At 36.4% G+C, this 27,896-nt stretch overlaps 1 protein-coding gene across 4 annotated transcripts; it reads right to left on the bottom strand.

Annotated features, from left to right (window-relative positions):
- Window positions 1-9,616: 9,616 nt before the first annotated feature.
- LOC133058540 (UDP-glucuronosyltransferase 2B4-like) lies at window positions 9,617-26,196 on the bottom strand. 4 transcript variants are annotated; one of them, XM_061145247.1, is made up of 6 exons: window positions 25,467-26,196; window positions 24,508-24,656; window positions 19,433-19,564; window positions 14,293-14,380; window positions 13,213-13,432; window positions 9,617-10,055 (listed from the first exon to the last, which is right to left on the bottom strand). In XM_061145247.1, exons 1-6 carry the CDS (start codon window positions 26,194-26,196, stop codon window positions 9,776-9,778), a joined length of 1,599 nt encoding a protein of 532 aa, XP_061001230.1. In that variant the 3' UTR covers window positions 9,617-9,775. The 4 variants fall into 4 exon arrangements, with proteins under 4 accessions (XP_061001230.1, XP_061001231.1, XP_061001233.1 ...); XM_061145248.1 differs by having other exon boundaries at window positions 24,508-24,652; window positions 25,463-26,187; XM_061145250.1 differs by having other exon boundaries at window positions 25,719-26,187.
- Window positions 26,197-27,896: the final 1,700 nt, after the last annotated feature.

Here is a 27,896-nt window from a genome sequence, read left to right as displayed (position 1 = left end):
TCCCTTGGACTGCAAGGAGATCAAACCAGTCAATCCTAAAGGAAACCAGTCCTGAATATTCATTGGAAGGACTGATGTTGAAGCTGAAACTCCAATACTTTGGCCACCTGATGTGAAGAACTGGCTCATTGGAAAAGACCCTTATGCTATTGATGAAATGATTGAAGGCAGGAGGAGAAGGGGACAGCAGAAGATGAGATGGCTAGATGGCATCACTGACTTGATGGACATGAGTTTGAGCAAGCTCTGGGAGTTGATGATGGAGAAGGACGCCTGGCATGCTGCAGTCCATGGAGTTGCAAAGAGTCAGACATGAGTGAGTGACTGAACTGAACTGAACGGAACTGAGTCAGCCACTTAAGAGAAACCAATCCTATTTATAATTTATTAGTAATAAGTTAATTAAGGCTACTTGAAAAGTATAGCTTCTTAGATTAAAAATTGCAAAGCATTACTTACAAGAAAAAAACAATTAGTAATTCTTGATATGAATCAATAGTGTTTCAACTTTCTTAGTTTGGAAATAGTTTACATTTAAAAGGAAGACTTTTTCTCTTTTTTTTTTGTAATTTATAAGTATCAATAATGCTGTTGAAAAAGCTCCACCTTTTTGATAATAAAATTGATTGAGCTGACCATGAACTCATTAACAATGAACCACGAAGGAGTGACAGTGGCAACCATGTAGTTCTTATGCCCAGTACCAAAGTAAGGTATGGATTTTGGAATTCCCAATCAATTCTCATACATTGGATTATAATTTATAGTGTTTAACCTCTATTTGCTCTGGGAGTGTAAGGTAATTCTATCAGCAAAGAAAGAACATAGGTTATTAGGAGAAGATTACAATATCAGATAGCAAATTATAAAAGTGTTTCAAAATATCCAAAGACTCCAGGGGAATTTTATGTATTAGGAAATAAGGTAGCAATCTATTTGATGGAGAAAGAGGCTGCTGAATCTTTTCCATGCCAGTTTCCTTACGCTTGATTTCTTCTTACAGTCCCTCTCCCTCCTCAAGCAGGAGGAGCAATGTGACAGGTTAGAAGCAGAGTCCATTAAAGGCCAGACCTTACAATGCACAGGGTTTACTTAAGGGCAGGATCCCATCTTCACTTCGATCTTCCTGATTCAGACTTTGGCAGGACCAAGTCACCAGGGAGGCTGATGTTGCTCTTTCTCTAAGTCACTGTGTCTGGATGGGATCTGGAGGTCTCCTGGGGAGCCCTGACCATCCTTTCTCTGAAGAGCACCCTGCAAAGCACACTGATAGGGCTACTTTAAAATTTAGGGGAAATGAAAGGGGCCAGGATTATCTAGCAAGCACAATTTTCATGATGCATTCCAGACTTTTATCACTATTGCATAATGTCCTTGTGCTACTGCACTTGCTGTTAAAATTTAACTTCTGAGAATATTTGTATGTTTACTGTGTCCTCAAGAGTCCTTCAATGAGAAGGAACAAATGACAAAGCAGAATTTGATGGTTTATCTTCCTGCCCACAATACCATTATAATATCAAAATTCATACTCTATCTCTTAAATAGTTTCCATTTTGATAATGTTAACCCAAAGTAATGTTAATAAAAGATACTCTAAACCTCTGTAGCACTTGCCATATATATTTTGGTTTTTATAAATGTTTGAGATAAGCTGTATATTGTCACCAGGTTATTTAGCTTATATGCAGAGTACATCAGGAGAAACCCTGGGCTGGAAGAAGCACAATCTAGAATCAAGATTCCCAGGAGAAATATCAGTAACCTCAGATATGCAGATGACACCACCATTATGGAAGAAAGTGTAGAGGAACTAAAAAGCCCTCTGATGAAAGTGAAAGAGGAGAGTGAAAAAGTTGGCTTTAAGCTCAACATTCAGAAGACTAAGTTCATGGCATCTGGTCCCATCACTTCATCGCAGATAGATGGGGAAACAGTGGAAACAGTGGCTGACTTTATTTTGGGGGGCTCCAAAATCACTGCAGATGGTGGTTGAAGCCATGAAATTAAAAGCTGCTTTCTCCTTGCAAGGAAATTTATGACCAACCTAGACAAAATATTAAAAAGCAAATACATTACTTGGCCAACAAACATCAATCTAGCCAAGGCTATGGTGTTTCCAGTGGTTGTGTATGTATGTGAGAGTTGGAATGTGAAGAAAGCTGAGTGCTGAAGAATTGAGGCTTTTGAACTGTGGTGTTGGAGAAGACTCTTGAGAGTTCCTTGGACTGCAAAGAGATTCAACCAGTCCATCCTAAAGGAGACCAGTCCTGGGTATTCATTGGTAGGACAGATGCTGAGGCTGAAACTCCAGTACTTTGGGCACGTCATGAGAAGAGATGACTCATTCTAAAAGACCCTGATGCTGAGAGGGATTGGGAGCAGGAGGAGAAGGGAACAACAGAGGATGAGATGGCTGAATGGCATCACCTACTCGATGGACATGAGCTTGGGTGAAGTCCGGAAGTTGGTGATTGATAGGGAGGCGTGGCGTGCTGCGATTCATGGGGTTGCAAAGAGTCGGACACGACTGAGCGACTGAACTGAACTGAGATAAGTTGGAGCTATCATAGTTTACCTTTCTTGCAGAAATTGTAATCACACCTTTTATATTATTTAAGTGATTCTTTAAATATTTTTCTGCTATTAAATTTCTTTACCTACCTTTTGTGAAATCTGGGCATGTTTGCTTCCTGTTGAAGTACTATCACTCTGCTCAGCTGTTAATCATGTTTTTAGCATTTGTTTCGCCAATATTTGCCAAGAAGGTAATTCTGGGGGTTCAGTGATACAGACGAGTATTGGCTCCTAAGGTGTCAGTTTTTTGCCATCGTATCTCCATAGAGCCTGTTAGGGTACCACAAATACCTTACTCAATGCATTTAAAGTTATAGCATTAGAATTCAAAAGAGATTGAAAAATAACTAGTTAAATGTCTTCCATATGGCATGTAAGAAAGAAAGGATTAATGATCTTAAGCAATGATAACTACTAATGCATTGACGTTAATAGGAATACCTACATTTTACATACTTATTACTATATTCAATCAGCTATGGAGTATAATCATGACCATTCACACATAATGGCATAGACAAATGATGGTTTATTGCCAAATTCAGATATTTTAAAAAGTTTCTAGATGGTCTTTATTCCAAAGCAAAAAGACAGTGGGAGATTTCTAATAACTGACATACTTTATTTTTTTCTGATTTTCTTAAATTATATATCCCTTAAATCTTCAGCCCTCAGAGTTTTGTACAGATCACTGACAAAAATTCAGAATTCTCAAGATTTACAAAGCTTCAGTTTATTATATATTTTACAATTTTATATTTTATACTAGTCTTCATTTTCAAAATTGATATTTACTGGCTTATGTTATAGAAGAGAGCTATATATATCCACTCATTAATATATATATTTTGATATGCATCTTTTACATCTTTTGATATACAAGGAAAATACATGTGTAATCAGCCACTGTTTCCAAATCAGGAAAGGAGTACGGCAAGGCTGTATATTGTCACCCTGCTTATTTAACTTATATGCAGAGTACATCATGCAAAATGCCAGGCTGAATGAAGCACAAGCTGGAATCAAGATTGCCAGGAGAAATATCAACAACCTCAAATATGCAGATGACACCTCCCTTATGACAGAAATTGAAGAAGAACTGAAAAGCCTCTTGATGAGTGAAAGTGGTCAGTGAAAATTTGGCTTAAAACTCAACACTCAGAAAACTAAGATCATGTCATCCGGTTCCATCACTTCATGGCAAATAGATGGGGAAACAACGGAAACAAGGAGAGACTTTACTTTTTTGGTCTCCAAAATCACTGCAGGTGGTGACTGCAGCCATGAAATTAAAAGACACTTGCTCCTTGGGAGAAAAGCTATGACCAACCTAGACAGCATATTAAAAAGCAGAGATGTTACTCTGCCAACAAAGGTCTATCTAGTCAAAGCTATTGTTTTTAGTAGTCATGATTGGATGTGAGAGTTGGACTGTAAGAAAGCTGAACACCAAAGAATTGATGCTTTTGAACTGTGGTGTTGAAGAAGAATCTTGAGAGTCCCTTAGACTGCAAGGAGATTCAACCAGTTCATCCTAAAGGAGATCAGTCCTGGGTGTTCATTGGAAGGACTGAAGTTGAAGCCAAAACTCCAATACTTTGGCCACCTGATGTGAAGAACGAATTCATTGGAAAAGAACCTCATGCTAGAAACGATTGAAGACAGAAGAAGGGGATGGCAGAGGATGAGATGGTTGATGGCATCACCGACTTGATGGACATGAATTTGAGCAAGCTCAGGGAGTTGGTGATGGAGAAGGAGCCCGGCATTCTGCAGTCATGGGGTCGCAAAGAGTCAGACATGACTGAGCGACTGAACTGAACTGAACTGAATCAGCCACTTAAGAGAAATAAATTTTATATATAACTTATTAGTAATAAATTAATAAAGGCTACCTGAAAAGTATGGGCTTCCCTGGTGGCTCAGAGGTTAAAGCGTCTGCCTCCAATGCGGGAGACCTGGGCTCGATCCCTGGGTTGGGAAGATCCCCTGGAGAAGGAAATGGTAACCCACTCCAGTATTCTTGCCTGGAGAATCCCATGGACGGAGGAGCCTGGTAGGCTACAGTCCACGGTGTTGCAAAGAGTCAGACATGACTGAGCGACTTCACTTCACTTCACCTGAAAAGTATAGCTTCTTAGATTACAAATTGTAAAGCATTACCTACAAGAAAAAAACAATTAGTAATTTTTGATATGAATCAATAGTGTTTCAAATTTCTTGGTTTGGATATAGTTCACATTTATAAAGGAAGACTTTTTTTTTTTTTTTGTAATTTATAAGTGTCAATAAGGCTGTTGAAAAAGTTCCACCTTTGTGATAATAAAATTGATTGAGCTGACCATGAACTCATTAACAATGAACCACGAAGGAGTGACAGTGGCAACCATGTAGTTCCTATACCCAGTACAAAAGTAAGGTATGGATTTTGGAATTCCCAATCAATTCTCATACATTGGATTATAATTTAGTGTTTAACCTCTATTTGCTCTGGGAGTGTAAGGTTATTCTATCAGCAAAGAAACAACATAGGTTATTAGGAGAAGATTACAATATCAGATAGCAAATTATAAAAGTGTTTCAAAATATCCAAAGACTCCAGGGGAATTTTATGTATTAGAAAATAAGGTACCAATCTATCTGATGGAGAAAGAGGCTGCTGAATCTTTTCCATGCCAGTTTCCTTATGTTTGATTCCTTCTTACAGTCCCTCTCCCTCCTCAAGCAGGAGGAGCAATGTGACAGGATAGAAGCAGAGTCCATTAAAGTCCAGACCTTACAATGCACAGGGTTTACTTAAGGGCAGGATCCCATCTTCACTTTGATCTTTCTGATTCAGACTTTGGCAGGACCAAGTCACCAGGGAGGCTGATGTTTCTCTTTCTCTAAGTCATGGTGTCTGGATGGGATCTGGAGGTCTCCTGGGGAGCCCTGACCATCCTTTCTCTGAATAGCACCCTGCAAAGCACACTGATAGGGCTCCTTTAAAATTTAGGGGAAATGAAAGGGGCCAGGACTATCTAGCAAGTAAAATCTGCATGATGCATTCCAGACTTTTATCACTATTGCATAATGTCCTTGTGCTACTGCACTTGCTGTTAAAATTTAACTCCTGAGAATATTTGTATGTTTACTGTGTCCTCAAGAGTCCTTCAATGAGAAGGAACAAATGAGAAAGCAGAATTTGATGGTTTATCTTCCTGCCCACAATCCCATTATAATATGAAAATTCATACTGTATCTCTTAAATATTTTCCATTTTGATAATGTTAATCCAAAGTATTGTTAGTAAAAGATACTCTAAACTCCTGTCAGTCAGTCAGTGTTGTGGTCCAGTTCAGTTCAGTCTCTCAGTCGTGTCCGACTCATTGGAACCCCATGAATTGCAGCTCGCCAGTTGGCTCATCACCAACTCCCAGAGTTTACCCAAAGTCATGTCCATCGAGCCTTTGATGCCATCCAGCCATCTCATCCTCTGTCATCCCCCTTCTCCTCCTGCCCTCAGTCCCTCCCAGCATCATGATCTTTTCCGATGAGTCTATTCTTCGCATGAGGTGGCCAAAGTATTGGAGTTTCAGCCTCAGCATCAGTCCTTCCAATGAACACTCAGGACTGATCTCCTTTAAGATGGATTGATTGGATCTCCTTGCACTCCAGGGGACTCTGAAGAGTCTTCTCCAACACCCCAGTTCAAAAGGATCAGTTCTTCGGTGCTCAGCTTTCTTCACATTCCAACTCTCACATCCATACATGACCACTGGAAAAAACATAGCCTCGACTAGATGGACCTTTGTTGGCAAAGTAACATCTCTGCTTTTTAATATGGTACCTAGGTTGGTCATAACTTTCCTTCCAAGGAGTAGGTGTCTTTTAATGACCATCTACAGTGATTTTGGAGCCCCCAAAAATAAAGTCAGCCACTGTTTCCCCATCTATTTCCCATGAAGTGATGGGACTGGATGCCATGATCTTAGTCTTCTGAATGTTGAGCTCTAAGCCAACTTTTTCACTCTCCTCTTTCACTTTCATCAAGAGACTCTTTAGTTCTTCTTCAGCTTCTGCTATAAAGGTGATGTCATCTGCATATCTGAGGTTATTGGTATTTCTCCCAGCAATCTTGATTCCAGCTTGTGCTTCATTCAGCCCAGCGTTTCTCATGATGTACTCCTCTTATAAGTTATATAAGCAGGGTGACAATATACAGCCTTGACGTACCCCTTTTCCTATTTGGAACCATTCTGTAGTTCCATGTCCAGTTCTAACTGTTGCTTTCTGACCTGCATACAAGTTTCTTAAGAGGCAGGTCAGGTGATCTGGTATTCCCATCTCTTGAAGAATTTCCCATAGTTTATTGTGATCCACACAGTCAAAGGCCTTGGCATAGTCAATAAAGCAGAAATAGATGTTTTTCTGGAACTCTCTTCTTTTTAATTATCCATCAGGTGTTGGCAATTTGATCTCTGGTTCCTTTGCGTTTTCTAAAACCCCCTTGAACATCTGGAAGTTATTGGATATTCAATGCATTCTAAAGATCGTTTCCTCTGTGGTCTGCAAATTTACATTTATTTACATAACATATGTTTAATTTTATTTCCAAAGATGAGTCTCATGCTTATTTTTTTTTAAAATTTCTCAGACTTTTTATTTGTTTAGTAATGTGACATAGAGAGTATTTAACAATATTGCCCATAATTACCTGTTTTCTTTCATGGCTGTATAACTCATACCTATGTTGTAGATGAATGTGTTCACAAATTGATAGCCATTTAAGTGCTAGTGGGAATATTCAGTATGTAATTATGAACATGTGCAAGTCTTTCTGCATGACAGATAATATAAAACAATGTGCATAAATTTTATTTAAATGGTATTTCCATATTATTCTCCCTCAAAATTATTTCTACCAGATTATTTGTTCTACAAATTATTTGTAGGAATATTACTTGTTGACAATATCAATTTTGCAGATTTTCCATGTCACCTTTTATATATCATTGGCCATTTCACTTGTGTGAATTTGCTGTTCATACTTTTCATTTATTTTCATATTGGACTGCTAGACTTTTCATTGGAGATTTGTAGTCTTTCTTATTGCACAGTGACTACCAACACTTTGTCTATTAAAAGTGCCACCATGAATTCTTTTCAACGGCTGAGTAATATTCCATGGTGTATATATACCACAGCTTCACACAACCCACTGAAATGTTGTGAAGTAATTAGCTTCCAACTAATAAAAAAAAAAAAAAATTTAAAGTGCCACCATGTAGATTTGAGGAAAATTGTGTAATCCTATATGTTTGATTTAAAAACATTTTCTACTATGGAAACATATGGTTCTACCTTCTTACTTTTCTGTTAGTTCTACTTTTCTTTAAGTATATGCCAATTACCTAGGTGTGTTCTATATGGTAAAATTTCCTATAATTCCCTGAACATCAATGTTTCTTTTTTAAAATAAATTATGCCTAAGGCTGATGAATGTTTTTTATATGTTGTGGATGATGATCCCGTTGACCAACAAGACAAGACTCATTCCATCACCTGGATATTTTGATTATAAACTGAATTCCTGATGTATAGTTTTCATCAGTACCTGCAGATTGTTTCATCTGATACACCAATTTTTTACAAAATTTACGTGATTTTTGTATTGTGCTCATTGTTTCTGATTATTTTAGTCATAGTGGACCTAGGTTTAAAGAAAATAATGTCTATAATATTTTCTGTCATGATAAAGGATTGAATGTTCACATGTAAGTGTTATGAGAAGGATGACCAGTAGCTTCCTGAGGAAAGAGACAAAAGAATGATAAATGCTGATCTAAAGTGTGGTTATGGTATAGCATAATGTGAAAGTGAAAGTTGCTCAGTCATGTCCAACTCTTTTAGACCCCATGGACTGTAGCCTACCAGGCTCCTCTGTCCATGGAATTCTCCAGGCCAGAGTACTGGCCTGCTGGTAGCTGTTTCCTTCTCCAGGGGATCTTCCCAACGTGGTATCGAACCCAGGTCTCCCTCGTTGCAGGCAGATTCTTTACCATCTGAGCCACCAGGGGAGCCCAAGAATACTGGAGTGGGTAACCTATCCCTTCTCCAGGGGAATCTTCTCAATCCAGGCATCAAACTGGGACCTCCTGCATTGCAGGTGGTTTCTTTACCAGCTGAGCTACCAGGGAAGCCCATATTATATAATATAATAGTAAATAATTCAGTCTATGTTCAACCAACCCATTGAATTTTTCATCATATCTGCAAGTAAGTGGTTCTGTGTCTTGAATTGTAAAAATATACATAGATTTAGCTATGTATATCAATATGGATAAGATCATAGATATATTCAGGTAGCTTTGGAGAGAATGAAAATTCAAAAGTCCCTTTAGAGTTCAGGCTATAATTTTCCTAACATACAGTTGAGAACTTATATCCATTAGCAAAGGCTGATTATGGGAGTGAAAATAATAGGTGAATAAATGGTGGATGACAAAAAGAGAATTAGGTCATGAAATCAAAGATTTTTGCAAATATCTCAATTCTATAAAAGGAAGCATGTAGCATTTGCTATACTTCTAATTCCACAAACACTCCAAAGGCAAATGAGTTTAACTGGATGAAGGCAAGTGTCTTGCCATGGCTTTAGGTAAAAAGTGATGTTGAGGCTAGATGCACAATAAAAATGAAGAACTATTAGTGGTCTCACAAATAAAAGTAAAGGGTGAATCTTTCAAAAGAATTCCAATTATTGAACAATTTCTATAGCAAGGAAAAGCTATAAAATTTATACAGAAATGAAGACAAAATTCTGAATATCTACAAAGTAATATTGATACTATGACTAGACTTTCACTGTTCTTGTTTCTACACTCAACATGTGAAAAACCGTTAAATTCAATCATATCTTTTTAGTACAACTTTTGCATTAAAATAATAAATTTCAATACATACCCACATAGTTTTATGGAGGAGTTCTATTTATGAGGCAGAACTGTTAGAGCAGCAGTACCCAACATTTTAGGCCTCAGGTTTTGTGGAAGACAAATTTTCCATGGACTGGGGTAGGAAGCAATGGTTTTGGGACGATTCAAGCACATTACATTTATTGCTCACTTTATTTCTATTATTGAATCAGCTTGACCTCAGATCATCAGGCATTAGATCTCAGAGGCTGGGGACCCCTGTGCTGAGGTCTCAGATACAGTTAGTCTCTTTTCCCCTTCTTTCCTCTCTTAGTGAACTTCCAGCAACAAAACAGAAAACATTTTGTGATGACAAACATGGCAGTTGCCACACAGGCCAGCAGGAACCCGACAACATCCAGAGAGTGGTACTGGAACCAGGTGAGGTCGTGGATAGCTGGCCGCAAGTGCTTGGCTCCTTTGTGGCGCATGACAAACTCGATCCAAAAGACTGCTCTGTCCAAGGGCTTCATCGGCTGATCATGTTGAATGGCTGATAATCTCATCACATTCTCTTTGTAGCTGAAGGAAAATCAAACAGTGATCATTTATGGAATGAGCTATAATAGGCAAATATGTGAAATTTTCTTGCAGATGGTTACAACGAGTGCAACACAGAGTGGAAGAAAAATAGATAATTTTCTCTTAGGTGATTATTGAGATATTATCTTAAGGGCTAGGATTTCTTAAATGCATAGCATTTCAAACTACAAAGAAAAGAAAGAAAATGGGAGAGAACAAGATTGTACATTCTGAAGAATGGAATGAGCTGTCCCAAAGGGCAATAAAAAAAAAAAATTCGTAATATGTTTGTCCAAAGTTTGAATTATCTCGTAAAGAATTGTTAATAGACCTGGTAGATGTATTTCAAAACGTTATAATCCAGGTATAGCAGGTAAATCAGTGATGAGGTTTGGAGACATGTCCAGACAGGGCTGATCTTACATTCGTGAAGTGGTGGTTGCAAGTGTGGAAGTAGATTGAGTCAGTTTGATTCCTGACTCTTACTTTGTTGGCTGCTTTTTTATTCTTTCTGTTCCTCAGATTTAAAAAAAAAATTTTTTTTTATTAAAGTTTTAAAACTTTTTTTATTTTTTAAACTCTTAATTTTACTTCAGAGTGCTCAATCATGATAGAACCTTTTTCTCAGTTTTTCATTGTTATATAAAATGGCTAGGAATAGTACCTTATCTAATTATTTTGAGAATATTTTACTGATTCTTAGAGGCATTCCTAGCATGCAGTAGACACTCAGCAGATGTTTACTAGTATTGTTGTTCTGGTTCTCGTTCTAGAAATTCTGGAGAAGGCTCAACATTTCACTCTCAGGCATTGCAGACACACTTGTTTCTACTGTTGAAATGCTGGCAGACTAATAGACAAGAAAGAAGAATAAAGAGATATAGCTCATGAACTTTAAATCACAAAGTACTGTATCATGGCAATGTAGTAATAACAATGGAAGTAACTTTTCTCCCTTTTCTGTCAAAAACACAGGAGGAGAACTGGGTTTTTGAGAAGACTACAGTAATCCTGGAAATATATTTTTAATACAATAGGAATAGACTACGATAAAGAAGTTACTTAATATGTGTAAAGTAACACTGTTTTACTAAATACAACATGTAGCATATCATGAACATTCAGTACATCTTCATTTTTGACACCAACACTACACTATTAAAAATTCAAAAGACATATAAATACTAGAGATATGTACATTTCCATAAAAACAGCAAATGATAGAGTTGTTTCTTTTAAAAAAAGAAAAAAATTGCTTTTCATGCTGCTCACTTAGGACAATAGCTGTGCTAAAATTAAATTTAAATAACACTGCTTATAAAACACAAAATGCATTTTGCTGCCATTACTGACACATTCTCAAAATGTTTTCTTTACAAAGTCATTATGATTAAAAAAAGGGATATATATATATCATATTTGTGATATTAATATAATTGTGTGATTGAAATTCATGTATATCCTGAAGTGATTTGGAAATCAAATATTTCTGTTTTCAGAAAATGTGGCTTTGAAATAGGGATATCCCAACATAACTATCTATTCCAAATAAGACAAAAACAAGCACAAATAAAAAACTCTGAATAAACTTAAATTTATAAGCTGTATCTACATAGTTGTAATTGAGTAAATTAGAAAATTCTAGTTGTTTACCATTTATCAATGATGGGATCAAAATATTATTACAGACTAGCAGATAGCGGAGAAGGCAATGGCAACCCAATCCAGGACTGTTGCCTGAAAAATCCCATGGATGGAGGAGCCCGGTAGGCTGCAGTCCATGGGGTCGCCAGGAGTCGGACACGATTGAGCGACCTTACTTTCACTTTTCACTTTCATGCATTGGAGAAGGAAATGGCAACCCACTCCAGTGTTTTTGCCTGGAGAATCCAGGGACTGGGAAGCCTGGTGGGCTGCCGTCTATGGGGTCCCACAGAGTCGGACATGACTGGAGCGGCTTAGCAGCAGCAGCAACAGCAGCAGCAGATATAGAGAACAATCTATTGGTTACCAGATTTGGGGGAGTAGAATCACATGGGTGGGGGAGTAGGAGGCAAAACTATTGGGAATAATATAAGCTCAAGGAGGTGTTGCAAAACACTGGAAATTTAACCACTATTTGCTAATTACTTTAAATGGAAAATAACCTTTAGAAATTGTGTAGCATTTTTAAAAAAAGGAATATCCCAAATATGGGCTTCCCTGGTGGCTCAGATGTAAAGAATCTGCCTGCAATGCAGAGACCTGGTTTGATACCTGGGTCAGCAAGATCCTCTGGAGAAGGGAATGGCTACCTACTCCCATGTTCTTGCCTGGAAAGTTCCATGGACTGAGGAGTCTGGTGGGATAGAGTCCATGGGGTCCCAAAGAGTCAAACACGGCTGAGAAACCAACACTTTCACATTTTCACATCAGCATACTCCTCCCAAGTCAATTACATTTAGATTTTATAATTCTTCCAAACAAGACAAAATGACCACAGTAAAAAAAAAAAAAAAAAAAAAAAACCAAGAATATACCCACCTTTATAAATAGTATATACATAGTTGAAACTGGGTAATTAGAAAGTTATAGCTGTTTGTCATTTATCAGAGATGGAGTCAAAATATTAGCATAGAAAACTTGGAAAATATTAAATGTAATCAGAATTTGAAATGGATTAATGGATTATTTCATGGTACTTATGAAAATAAACCATATTTTAAGAGTTTAAAACCTTTGAGAAGTTCACATGCTGAAAGAGAGTAAAGTGGGCAGATGAGGATCCACAGCATTCATGGTTCCCTACAGTAACTGTTCTCAGTGCTTCTTAATCCTTCTATTACCATTTCAGTAGTTCTTCGCATTCTAATGATTAAGTTTTTCAAAATTTCTCCACTATCTTTAAACCACTGACAAACCTTTTCCATAAAACCATGAAAAAATCTGAATGTGACACTCACAATCTGTTATTATTGTCTGTTTTCAAAGCATCGAGCAAATCTTACACCTCATTGTGCTTATGTTAAGACTCATGGCTCCCTCCCTGATCTTCAGATGAGAATTTCTCTAGAAAGAGTAGCTAGTAACAAATATATATATATATATATATATATATATATATATATATATATATATATATATATATATAATGAACTGAACTGAACTATGTACTCACGAAGGGTTATTAATGACTTCCTTCAATGCGTTGAGCAAATCACTTGATGACATTGTTTCGAAATCCAACCTGACAGCTGTTCCCTTGGCTTTCATTCGAGCGATGTTATCATCTTGATCATCAAACAAAGGAGTGCCCACCATAGGGATCCCGTGATAGATGGCCTCATAAACGCCATTGCTTCCACCATGAGTTATAAAGGCTTTGGTTTTTGGATGGCCTAGGATTGAGTGGATTTTAGTAAAATTATTAATTATAACTCAGAATAAAATGAGAAGTGGTTATTATAAGGCACTGGAAGAAGCACTATCTTTAAGATAACAGATTATTATGTATATGAAAGTGTTTTTAACTTGCTTTCAGAACTCAGAGAAGAAACGGCTATGTCTGCTGAAGGGGTAAATGAAGACTTTGTGAAAGAGGCACTGAGTGACTTGAACGTCACAAATGAATCCAAGATTGGCAGGTGAACAACTTGAAAAAGCATTCTGGGTAAAAGAAACCACATGTGCAAAAAAAGAGGAGGGCATGCTGGAATTTATTCTCCTAAAGATAGAGAAAGTCATTTATTTCGATAGGAATGGTGTCAGGGGAAAAGAAGGATAATGTTAATGGCACTGGAACCAGAGGAAGGGAAAGCTAAATTTTATCTTGAAGTGTGTTATTGCTTCACAGAAATGATTGTGAATTTTTTCTTACAGAAAATTGAGAGTCACTGGTAATGGCAGGAGAGTTCTCATTTTTAGTAGCATTTAATATACTTCTACAGAATGGAAAAGATAAGTATAAGGAAAGAATTCAGAGAGAGAACAACAATCCGGGAAGTTACTGAAAAGTTCACTGTGAGAAGCAATTACAGCTAAAGTAAAGATTCTGGCTGTAAGGGATGTGACTATGTAGAATAAAATGACAACTTTTATATATTCTCCTTTTTTCCCATAGCAAAGAAAATTATAAGAAAGTAGTGAAGTTTTCTTTTTCAGTGTTTCAATAATTGCTTTGTAAGTGTGTTTTCTGTTGAAGCATTCTCACTCTGCTCAGCTGTTTCATGTTTTCATTATTTGTTCTGACAAGTCTCACCAAGAAGATCATTCTGGGGAAGCCATTTATACAACCGGGTGTTGGGTCCTAAGGTATCTGGTTTTTTGCCATCATATCTCCATAGAACCTGTTAAAGGTAAAGGAAATACCTTATTCTATGAGTTGAACATCAAAGTTATACTAATAATTTCTCAAATACATAGAATTACATGTCCTCTACATGACATGTAAGGATATTAAGACATATTAAGTAATGGTAACTATTAATACAAAGACATAAATAGGAATACCTATGTTTGATGTGTTAATTATGTACACATGATGGCACAGACAAGTGAGATTTTCAATGAACAACTCAAATATTTAAAAAACTGTTTTGTTGTTGCTTTTCAGTCACTAAGTTGTGTCCAACTCTTTGCACTGCATGGACTGCAGCATGCTAGTCTTCCCTATCCTTCACTATCTCCCAGAATTTTCTCATATTCATATCCATTGATTCGGTGTTGCTATCTAACCAAATCATCTTCTATCACTCCCTTCTCCTCCTGCCCTTAATCTTCCTCAGCATCAGAGTCTTTTTCAATGAGTCATCTCTTTGCATCAGGTCGCCAAGGTATTGGGGCTTCAGCTTCAGCATCAGTCCTTCCAATGAATATTCAAGGCTAATTTCCATTGGTTTGACTAGTTTGATCCCGCACTCCATGGGACTCTCAAGAGTCTTCTCTAGCACCACAATTCAAAAGCATCAATTCTTTGGCACTGAGCCTTCTTTATGGTCCAACTCTCACATCCATACATGACTACTGAAAAATCATAGCTTTGACTATATGGATTTTTCTGGGCAAAGTGATGTCTTTGCTTTTTAATATGCTGTCTAAGTTTATCACAACTTTTCTTCCATGGATAGCTGATTTTGTTTCTATCACAATAAGTTGGTGGCAGATTACATGTAACCTACACATTTAGTTGCTTTCTTTATATGGAGTGCTGTTTTCAGATTCAATGGTCACTGGTTTATTTATTTTTGACTGTTATAGAAGAGTTTAATTATATCAAGTAGTTAAAATGGGAAGTTATTTTATTAGAATTTTACATGTTTTGATTACAAAGAGGAAAATGTATGCAATCAATCTCTTAAGATTAATATTTTAGCTTATTTATAATTTATTAGCCCCTTCATAGATCACATCCTTGTCATGGTAAAGGGGTTTGTGTAACTCAATGAAGCTATGAGCTATGCTATGCAGGGCAACCCAAGGGCAGACGGGTCATAATGGAGTGTGCTGAAAAGTATGGTCCACTGGAGGAGAGAATGGCCAACCACTCCAGTATTTTTGCCATGAGAACTGCATGAATAATATGAAAAGGTAAAAATATATGACACTGGAAGATGAGTTCTCCAGGTCAGAAGGTGTCCAATATGCTGCTGAGAAAGAGTGGAGGGCAATTACTAAGAGTTCTAGAAAGAATGAAGTGATTGGGCCAATGAAGAAATGATGCTCAGTTGTAGATGTGTCTGGTGGTGAAAGTCTGATGCTGTTAAAAACATAGGATCCTGGAAGGTTAGACCAATGAAATCAAGGTAATTGGACATGGTCAAGCAGGAGATGTCAAGAATGAACATCAATATCTCAGGAAACCAAGAACTAAAATGGACAAGTTCAGTGAATTTAATTCAGATGACCATTATATCTACCACTGTGGTTAAGAATCCCTTAGAAGAAATGGAGTAGCCCTCACAGTCAACAAAAAGATCAGAAATGCAGTGCTTGGGTGCAATCTCAAAAGCAACAGAATGATCTTGTTTCATTTCCAAGGCAAACCATTTAACATCACAGCAATCCAGGTCTATGCCACAGCCACTAAGGCTGAAGAAGCTGAAGTTGATTGATTCAGCAAGACCTACAAGACCTTCTAGAATTAACACTTAAAAAAAAAAAAAAAAAAAGAAGAAAAGAAGAAAAAGTCTTTTCATCATAGGGTTTGGGATGTAAAAGTAAGAAGTCAAGAGATATCTAAGATAACAGGCAAGTTTGGCCTTGTAGTACTAAAAGTAGCACGCAAGGCTAACAGACTTTAGTCAAGAGAACTCATTGGTCATAGTAAACATCCTTTTCTAAGAACTGATGACTCTATACATGGACATCACCAGATGGTCAATATCAAAATCAGATTGATTATATTCTTTACAGCTGAAAATGGAGACGTTCTATGCAGTCAGCAAAAGAAGACCTGGAGTTGAGTGTGGTTCAGATGATAAGCACCTTAGTGCATAATTCAGATTTGAATTGAAGAAAATCTTGAATTGAAAGTGGGGAAAACTACTAGGCCATTCATGTATGACAGAAATCAAATCCCATAAAATTACACAGGGGAGGTGATGAATAAATTCAAAGGATTATATCTGATATACAGAGTGCCTGAAGCACTGTGGCTAAAGGTGTGTAACATTGTACAGGAGGCAGTGATAAAAACAATCCCAAAGAAAAGGACATGCCAGAAGGCAAAGTGGTTATCTGAGGAGGCTTTATAAATAGCTGAGAAAAGAAGGGAAGTGAAAGCCAAGGGAGAAAGGGAAAGAAAGATATACTCAACTGAATGCAGAATTCCAGAGGATAGATAGGAGAGAAAAGAAGGCCTTCTTAAGTGAACAATGCAAAGAAATAGAGAAATCAATGGATATGAAAGCTAGAGGTCTCTTCAAGTAAGTTACAGGTACCAAGGGATCCTTTCATGTAAAGATGGGCACTATAAAGGACAGAAATTGTATGAACTTAACAGAAGCAAAAGATATTAAGAAGAGGTGGCAAGAATAAACAGAAGAACTATACAAAAGAGGCCTTAATAACGTGGATAACCGTGATGGTGCGGTCACTCAGCTAGAGCCAGACATCTTGGAGTGTGAAGAAAATGGGACCTTAGGAACTATTACTACGAAAAAAGCTAGTGGAGTTTCAGCTGAGGTATTTCAAATTCTAGAAGATGATACTGTTAAAGTGCTGCACTCACTATGCCAGCCAATTTGGAAAACACAGCAGTGGCCACAGGACTGGATAAGGCAAGTTTTCATTCCAAACCCAAAGAAGGGTAATGCCAAAGAATGTTCAAACTACTGCAAAATTATGTTCCTTTCACATGGTAGCAAGGTAATACTCAAATATCATTTAGCTTGGCCTGAGCAGTACATGAACCAAGAACTTCCAGATATGCAATCTGGGTTTCAAAAAGGCTGAGGAACCAGAGATCAAATTGCCATCATTCATTAGGTCATAGAAAAAGCAAGAGAATTCCAGAAAAACATCTATTTTTGCTTCATTGACTACACTAAACCTTTGACTGTGTGGATCACAATAAAGTGTGGAAAATTCCTAAAGAGTTGGGAACACCAGACCATCTGACCTGCCTCCTGAGAGACCTGTATGCAGGTCAAGAAGCAACAGGTAGAACCAGACATGAAACAACAGACTGGTTCAAAATAGGGAAAGGAGTACAAAAAAGCTGTATATAGTCACTCTGCTTATTTAACTTATATATGCACAGTACATCATGTAAAATACTGGGCTAGGTGACTCACATTTGGAATCAGGATTGCTGGAAGAAATATTAACTACCTCAGATATGCAGATGATACCACTCTAATGGCAGAAAGTGAAGAGGAACTAAGAGACTCCTGATGTGGGTGAAAGAGGAGAGTGAAAAAGCTGTCTTAAAACTCAACACTCAAAACAATAAGTTCATGGCCTCTGGTCCCATCACTTCATGGCAAATATATGGTGAAAATGTGGGAGCTGTGACATATTTTATCTTCTTGGGCTCCAAAATCATTGTGGATCATGACTGCAGCCGTGAAATGAAAAGACACTTGCTTCTTGGAAGAAAAGCTAAGACAAATCTCGATAGAGTATTAAAAGCAGAGACATCAATCTGCCAAAAAAGGTCCATATAATCAAAGTTATTTTTTTTCCCAGTAATCATATATGGATACGAGAGTTGGGCAGTAAAGAAGGGTAGGTAAGGTAAGATAATGTGAAGTTACTCAGTCGTGTCTGACTCTTTGGGACTCCACAGACTGTAGCTTACTAGGCTCCTGTATCCATGGGAGTTTCCAGGCAAGAGTACTGGAGTGGGTTGCCATTTCCTTCTCCAGAGGATCTTGCTGACCCAGGGGTAGAACCCAGGTCTTCCACATTGTAGGCATACGCTTTACTGTCTGAGCCACCAAGGAAGTCCTTAAAGAAGGTTAAGCACCAAAGAATTGATGCCTTTGAATTGTGGTGCTGGAGAAGATTCTTGAGAATCCCTTGGACTGCAAGGACATCAAACCAGTCAATCTTTAATGAACTCAATCTTGAATATTCATTGGAAGTACTGATGCTGAAGCTCCAATACTCTGGCCACCTGATAACTCATTGGAAGGGACCCTGATCTGGGAAAGGTTGAAGGCAAAAGGAGAAGGGCTGGCAGAGGATGACATGGTTAGATAGCATCCCTAAATCAATGGACATGAATCTGAGCAAACCCTGGGTAATAGTGAAGGACAGGGGAGCCTAGCATGCTGTAGTCCATGGGATTGCAATGATTCAGATAACTTAATGACCGAACAACAACAGCATAATCTTTTAATAATAAGTTAATCGGTGCTGCGGAAGAAGTTTGTTCTTTTAAATTACAAATTATTAAGCCCTACTTCCAAATACAATGAACAGTGTAATTGTTTGACTTGAATCAATATCGCATGACTACATTTATTGTTAAAATTTAACTCCCGAGAGCATCTGTATGTCTGTTGTGTCCTCAGGAGTCCTTCAAAGAAAAGGAACAGGTGACAAAGCAGAATTTACTGGTTAATCTTCCTGCCCATGCTACCTTTGTCTTAATAACACCAAAATTCACTCTGTGTCTCTTAAATATCACTCTTTTTGATTACTATGTTGAATAATTAAAATTATCATGGATCAAAGGCACTCCCTGTACTGCAGTAGCACCTGCCCTGTATATTTTGGTTTATATATACATATATATATATATATATATATATACATATATATATATATATATATGAGATAAATTGCTGCTATCATATTATTTACCTTTCTGATTGTAAATGTCTAAAATCAGATTTTTACAGAGTTTAACAGACTCATTAAATAGTTGTCCGTGATTAAGTTATTGTATCTACCTTTTGTGGAATTTGAGCGAGGGCTGATGCAATCACCTTGGCTCTGTCTTCTGACATGTTACTGACCATTGACCCCAAAGAAAACACCACAATACCGTTTTCTCCAGAGCTCTGCACAAACTCTTCCATTTCCTGTGAAAAAAGAATTTGCTCCATCACAAAAGAGCAACAGCATAGCATACATTATTGAAGGAATTTCTATAAGCAACTAAAGAGAGAAAATCAGAAATTGCCTTGAGATATTAGAGTAGTCATTTCTTACAATAATATTGTAGTAAGATACACATGGCATAAAATTTACTTTCTTAATTGTTCCTAAGTGTATAATATAGTAGTGTTAAGTATACCCACATTGTGCAACCAATCTCCAGAACTTTTTCATCGGACAAAACTGAAAGTCTATGATCATTAAGAAACTCTACTTTCCTCTTTCTCCACCCTTTGGCAAGTTTCATTCTACTCTGTTTCTGCAAATGAGTTTAGTCTGGATACTTTGTATAAGTTGAATTGTACAGTATTTGTCTTTTTCTGACTAGTTATTTTCCTTTAATGTAAGGTTCATTCATGTTGTTACACATGTCAGAATTTCTTACAGTATTTGTCCTTCTGTGTCTTGTCAAAAAGATAAACAAAATTGAAAACCTTTAGTTAGACTAATCAAGAAAAAAAAGTGACTCAAATAAATAAGATTAGAAATGAAATGGAGACATTACAACTGATACTGAAAAAATGCATAGGATCCTGAGACTACCATGAATAATTACAAGCTAAGAAATTATTAATACATATATGAGAAGCATGGAGCACTTCTTAAAAACAGAACCCACCAAGATTTAATCAGGAAGAAGTAGGAAATCTGAACAGTCCTAATAAGTAAAGAATTTGAATTTGTAATCAATAACCTATCAACACACAAAAGCCCAGGACCTGATGGCTTCACTGACATATTCTATGAAGTATCATAGAAAAATTAATGCCAGATTTTCAAAAAAAATTTAAAAATTTAAGAGAAGGGTAGGAACATTTCCAAACTCATCCTACAAGGTCATCATCATGATCATGATACCAAGTAGATAAGGGCATTACAAGAAGATAAAACTAAAGTCAATATCCAGTTCAAGTATTGATGCAAAAATTCTCAGCAAAAAATCAACAAGCCAAATTCAAGAACACATTAAAAGAATTATATACTAAGACCAAGTGAGATTTATCTCTGGGATGCAAGGATAAATAGAATGAACTATAAAATAACTTGATTGTCTCAATAGATGTCCAAAATACATTTGACAAGGTATGACATTCTTTCATGATGAAACCCTCAACATATAGGGTATAGAAGGAAAATACCTCAATGTAATAAAGAACATATATGAGAAACCCAAAGCTAACATTATACTCAATAGTGAACACTTGAAAGCTTTTCCTCTAATCAGAAACAAAATAAGGATGCCTACTCCCACACTGATTCAATATATTAATAGAAGCTCTAGCTAGAGCAACTAGGTGAGACAAAGAATTAAAAGACATCCTAAATAGAAAGGATGAAGTAAAATTTTTATTTTTTATAGAAGACCTGACTTTTTTTGTACAGAGAATTTCACAGATTCAACAACAACAACAACAACAAGAAAATCCCTGAACTAGTCAACAAATTCAGTAAAGTTGCAAGATATAAAATCACTATATAGAATTCAGTTCCATTTCAGTGTACTAATAATGAAACATCTGAAAAAAAAACTATCCCATTCACAATAGCATCGAAAGCAAGAAATTAACTAAAATAAATTTAATCAGTGAAGCAAAATATCTGTATAGTGATAAATATAAGAATTTGTAAGAATTAGAAGAAAACTCAAATAGATGGAAGTCATCATGTAACATGGACCAGAAGACTAATACTATTAAAATATTGACATTACCAAAAGCCAAAAGACTCACACTTTCAAATTTCATATTTACCACAAAGTTGCAATATTTCAAATAATAATGTACTGGCCCCCAAATAGACACAGAGATCATGGAAGAGCATACAGGGTTCAACTAATATTCAATAAAGGAGCAAGGGAAACAAGAATATCCATTGTGGAAATATCAGTCACTTCTTTCTTTTCTGAGGAAACTGGATAAATATATGAAAAAACAAAAAAACGAGACCTCTATCTTATACCATCACCAAAACAACTCAAAATGAACCAAAGACTTAAACATAAGACCAGATACCATAACATCTGTAAAAGAAAGTATAATGATGATACTCCTAGGCACTGGTCTTGAAAATGTTTTTTTTTTATATGACATCAAGACCACAAGAAAAGAAAAAAATCATGAGTGGGACTACACTACATCAAGCTTGAAAGCTTCTGCACAGCAAAAGATCTACAAGATGAAAATGCGACCTACAGAATGGAAGAAGAGTTTTATAACCACATATTGAATGAGGGGTTAAGATCCAGAATAAACACACAACTCATACAACAAAATTCAGTTAAAGAATGGGCAGATGAACAAGATAGACACTTGACAAAGAAGATTTCTACATGATCACCGGGTATAGGAGAAGATACTCCACATCAGTAATCATCAGGGAAAAGTATTTCAAAATTACAATCAGATATTACCTCACCTCTATTAAAAGTCTATAACCAAGAAGAGAAAATTGTTGTGAGAATGTGGAGAAAAGTGAATGCTTGTACACTCTCAGTGGGAATGTAAGTTGGTTTAGCCCTTAAGGAACATAAATTGAAGGTTTCTAAAACAATTAAAGATACATCTATTGCATGATCTGGCAATTGTACTTCCGGGTATATAGTCAAAGGAAATAAGAACAGGATAGTGAAGAGGTATATGTGCTCCCATGTTGACTGTAGCATTATTCACAATTAGCTAAGGGAAAAACCTTAAGTTCCCATCTATGGATGAATTAATTAAAGATGTTTCATAGATACCCACAGACATACACACAGACAGACATGCTCAGAATGGAATGTTATTCACCCACAAGAAAGAAAGAAATCCTGCTATTTTTGCCTACATGGGTGGACATTGAAGAGATTATGATAAAATTTGTGTTTTCATTTTAATATCTACTCTATTCCTATAATCAAGTATACACTATGATATATATCCTGAAAATTGTAAATCTAGCTTATGCTTTTTTAACCTTCAAGAAAACTGTGATCTTATTATATTTGGTATTTTTCAAGTGAACATTTTTATATATGATTTAGTATAATTTAGCATTGTTTGAGCTTTCCTAGTGGCTCAGTTGGTAAAGGATCTGCCTGGAGTGCAGGAAACCAGGATTTGATCCCTGGTCGGGAAGATCCCCTGGAGAAAGGAATGGCTACCCACTCCAGTATTCTTGCCTGGAGAATCCCGTGGACAGAGGAGCCTGGAGGACTACAGTCTATAGTGTCACAAAAAGCCAGACATGACTGAAGTGACTCAGCAGCAGCAGCATTTGATGTCAACATTTTTAATGTTAGGAATTTTTAAGGTTTTGGCGATCAGATGAAGAAGATGAAATACTAAAGTATTTTTGTAAGTTTTAAGGCTTTTCACCAGTGCACTAGCTAAAATAAATGCCTTTTCCCAACAATATAAATGACTCTATATATAAATGTATATATATATATATATATATATATACAGAGATTTATTTAAATTTATTTAAAGTAAATCATTCTGATTCATGTCAATATATGGCAAAACCCACTACAGTGATGTAAAGTAATTATCCTCCAATTAAAATAAATTAATTAAATTAAAATAAAGAAAAAAATGAGTTAATTTAATATCTCTGTGAACACTGTACTCTAGTTTTCACTCATTATTGTCTATATCTATCAACAATCTGCTAAATGGTCTCTTCCTACTGTTAACCATTTACAATCCAACCCAGTGACTACATCTTGCTTTTTATTTTTACATAATATATGACTATCTCTTTCTCAGGGCTTTCATCATAGCTCAGTTGGTAAAGAATCTGCCTGCAATGTAGGAGATTCGGGCTCGATTCTTGGGTTAGGAAGATCCTCTGGAGAAGGAAATGGCAACCTGCTCCAGTATTCACACTTGGAGAATCCCATGGAGAGAGGAGCCTGGCAGTCTACAGTACATGGAATTGAAAGAGTCAGACAAGATAGAGATTAAATCACCACCACCACCATCTCTTTCTTTCTTAATCCTTTCAATATTCTTCCCAATGCCCCTACTAGATGTTTCAAATCTTTATAATTATCTGTTTCTAACTTACCTCATCTGCACCATCTTCTTCTTTATTTAGCTTTTTCTTATCTAGACTAAACTTGGACTTTTTGGCAACTGTCATAACTACTCCACCTACCTTTCTTTTATATCTTCTTCCAACTGAGCTATGAGGGAAGCCCATATCTTCTTTCAACCCTGCCCTATTCCTTCTGTTTATTCCTGAGCATCCTTCAGATATCATAGTCATCTATGACTCAGAGATCCTTTCCATGATTCATGCTGAATATTTCTTTAACACTCTGATATTTCCATATTATAACATTTTTTACAACTTGATTGTGTTCTGTCATTCCAGGTGGACCGTCAGGTGGTAGAAACTGTGCCTACACGATTTGATTATATTAGCCCTCACTTCTGGAATATGCTATATACAAAATTATCCTATAATAATTATAATACAATTATAATGTAACATATTATAGTGAGATGAGATGGTTGGATGGCATCACCAGGTGATAATATAACTATTATTTTATTTATATAAAATATATATTTTATATAAAATATAAATATAAATGTCCTTTAATGAATGATGCTTGTCTATGTGTTGAATAATGAAATTCTAATGTAATTGACATATTAGACATATTATCAAAGTGTCCCATGTATTCTAGTTTATTCTGTAATGATAATGAAATTCAGATAGTTGTGTTGATATAGAAATACATCACTTTCTAAGTGGAAGTTCACTTTATCCAGGTTTCCACATCTGACTACCTGTAATCAAACATTCCAAAGAAAGAATACAGAATGATCCCTATTGAAAACACAACATTCTCAAAGAACAACAAGGAGGAGTAGGTGACCTTAGGCAGGGGCTTGGCAGGCTTGCAGTGGAGGCCTCCAACAAATTCAACATTTGGGAGTAGTGGACGAGGAAATGAAAAGTCCCAGTAGGTTCGAATGAGCCACAGTTCAGCTTTCCCCATTGTCTCTGATAAGGTAGTAGGTCTTCCTGAAAGTAAAAAGAAAACCAACAAATGTTTGATCAAATGAGACTATTGTCATGTGTGTGCATTAGATAATTTTTGTAAAACAACTTGGGATGTTGAGGCCAAAGATGTTTGAATGTGTCTGTTGTTTGATAAATATATAACATAGCATAGTCTAGGATAATTAAGTAAATCCAGAATACATCTGTTTCTACACAAGTAGAAACATTTTCTAAAAGCTAGCTGGATATTTGTACTACAAATATGTATATAACTCTCAATGTACATGTCTTCATTTATCAAGACAGTTTATGAGATTCCTAATGATTTTAAGTTAAAAAAAGAAATTTTGTAATTTGGATAGTCACTTGCAGAAGTCCTAGGTACTTCAATTTGTGGTAAATGACTTCCTGCTATCCAATACTAGTAATGGGCTTTACCCTACCCTATAATTGAAGTGTTTGCATAATATTGGTTAGATTGAGGGTCATTTAATATTTTTATTTCACTGTTTCACTTATTTGAGATAAATTTTGTGAATTTATATTTATACAAACTCAACTTCCAAGGCACTAGGAAAAATAGGACTTAGTGATACCAACTAAAACATGACATACCTAGCTGTTTGGTTGCTAAGTTACCACTGACTCTTTTCAACACCATGGGATATAGCCCAACTGGCTTCTCTGTCCGTGGGATTTCTCAAGCAAAAACACTGGAATTGTATGCCATTTCCTTTTCCAAGGGATCTTTCTGACCAAAGGATCGAACCTGTGTCTCCTGCATTGGCAGGTAGATTCTTTACCACTGACCTATGAGGAAGCCCAACTTACCTAGTGCTTCACTGTAAAACTGATTCCACTCCTTCTCATAGTATGTCGGGAAGAAAAAGTCAAAATAAAGTGTATATAACATATTTTTGATCCTCTCCATGAATGTCATGCGATCACTTAATTCTGAAAGCATAACAGGTACATAAGATGGTGGGAATGGAAGTCTTCCGCTATTCTTCTCAATTATATGGCCAGGTGAGGTGTAATGACTGTACACGAATGGTATTTTAAGTAATTCAGCCAGCAGTTCACCACAGGGCCCAACGGCATCTGCAATAAGGATATCAAACCTTGATTCCTCTAGTTTTGTCATTAATTTCTTGTTGGAAACAGCGTCTTTACACATAGTTATAGCAGTATCAAAAAATTCCCAAAATAAACTTTTCACTGTTGAAAAATAGGACCAAAAGGAATCTTTCGCCGCATACATCCATTTCTCAAGAAGAAGTTCTATAAAATTCTCATAATCACTTTTTGTTAAAGATACAGGGAAAGTCTCAAAGTTCATAGTCGATGGTTTGCTGGAATTAGTAATAGTGGAAGCTGAAGATATCAGAACAGTCACTTCATGACCCCTTGTGACAAGTTCATCCAGAATTGTCTTTATATTCAGCCAGTGACTAAATTCCACTGGCCACACCAGCACCTTTCCACAACTCCCAGCGCTAAAGTAATAAGTCAGCTGTAGCAGCAGCAGAAGCGAGAGCCTTTTCATAGACATCTTGCTCATATGTAGTACTTTTTAAATAATTACTGTGAACTTTTGCTATTGCTCAGGCTTATATCCAGAAGGAATCAACCAGAAGTTAATTTATAACTCCTATTACTTAAAAAAATAGATTACATGAATAGTCAGCAGATGTGGAAATCCAATGAGAAGGCAAAGTGCAGAACATTTCGAGATGATACAGTGTGTTTAGTATTGATTTGTCAGTGCTGTCACCCATCTTGTACACACACATCAATTATATTTTGTGAGAAAGACGACTAGTGTAAAATAGCAAGTGAGAGACTCTTGTGTCTGCAGTCGCTGTGACACAGAATTAGAGATAAGGTGACATCAACAAGATGGAGGGTTATGAGGTCACAACAGTTGTGTCCCTCAGAGAAACAGCAAAAACAGTAAATGACCAACTGCAAACCAATGTAAATTATTTTGGGAAAGTTCTGGACTAAAATGAAAAAGCAGCAGAAATCCTGCAGTCTGCAAAGACTGAGGATGTGTGTTCTGATTTTTTGAGTGTAATGCATCAATACTAAAGATATCAATGAAATTTGACTGGTCAATTGTATAATTTATGATCACTATTGCCATATAGATTTTTTTGTGTGAACGATCTGCCTACTGATGACAGTGAGGAGTTAAAGCAGAAGGAGACAACAGAGGATGAAATGGTTGGGTAACATCACTGACTCAATGGACATGAGCTTGAGCAAGCTCTGGGAGATGGTGAAGGACAGGGAAGCCTGGTGTGCTGTGGTCCATCAGGCGATGTTATCAGGTTGATCAGCAAACACAGGAAAGCCCACCATAAGAACCTCATGGTAGATGGCCTCATAAGTGCCGTTGGTTCCACCGTGAGTTATAAAGCCTTTGGTTTTTGGATGACCTAGCATTGAGTGACTGTCAGTAAAATTGTTAACTATAATTCAGAATAAAATGAGAAATGGCCATTATAAAGCACTGTAAAAAGCAGTGTATTTTAAAGATAACAGATGGTTACATACAGGAAACTGCATTTAAAGTGCTTTCAGACGCACAGCCAGAACGTCCTGTCTGCTGGAGAGATAAGTGAAGACTTTATGAAACAAGTGCTTTGTCACTTGAACTTCACAAGTGAATTCAAGATTGGTAGATGAACTTCTTAAAGAACTCTCTGCATAAAGAAACCACATATGCATAAAAGGGGGCATTCAGAAACATATTCTCTTAAAGATTAAGGAAGTCATTTAATCTGATGAGAATGGTGTCAAGGTCACAGAAAGGGTAATTGTAGTGGCAGTGGAAGGAAAGAAAGGAGAATCTTCATTTTATTAAGAAATATGCTACCAGTTCATGAAAATGATTGTGGAATTTTTTTTTTTTTTTTTTTTTGGTAGAAAATGGAGAGTCACTGGTAATAAATAAGAAGCTGTTATTTATCAATAGCATTTAAAATACTCTTACACAGGAGAACCAATAGGTGTAAGGAAAGAATTCAGAGGTAGAACAACAACTCATTAAGCTATTCACTGTTAGAAACAAATACAGGCAAAATGAAGATATTTAATTCTGGGCATAAGGGACATTACCAGGTAGAATACAGTGCCAACTATGATATATTTTCCTTCTCCCCTCTATTGTTGGGAGTAAAAACACAGAAGTAAAGTTTTCATTCTGAATGTTTTAATAATAAACAGTTGATAAGTTTGTTTCTTATTGAAGTACTA

The sequence above is a fragment of the Dama dama genome, chromosome 6 (assembly GCF_033118175.1).
Source record: "Dama dama isolate Ldn47 chromosome 6, ASM3311817v1, whole genome shotgun sequence".
NCBI classification, from domain to species: domain Eukaryota; kingdom Metazoa; phylum Chordata; class Mammalia; order Artiodactyla; family Cervidae; genus Dama; species Dama dama.
The sequence above is the reverse complement of the archived record's forward strand: the minus strand, read 5'-3'. Positions and strand labels throughout refer to the sequence as shown.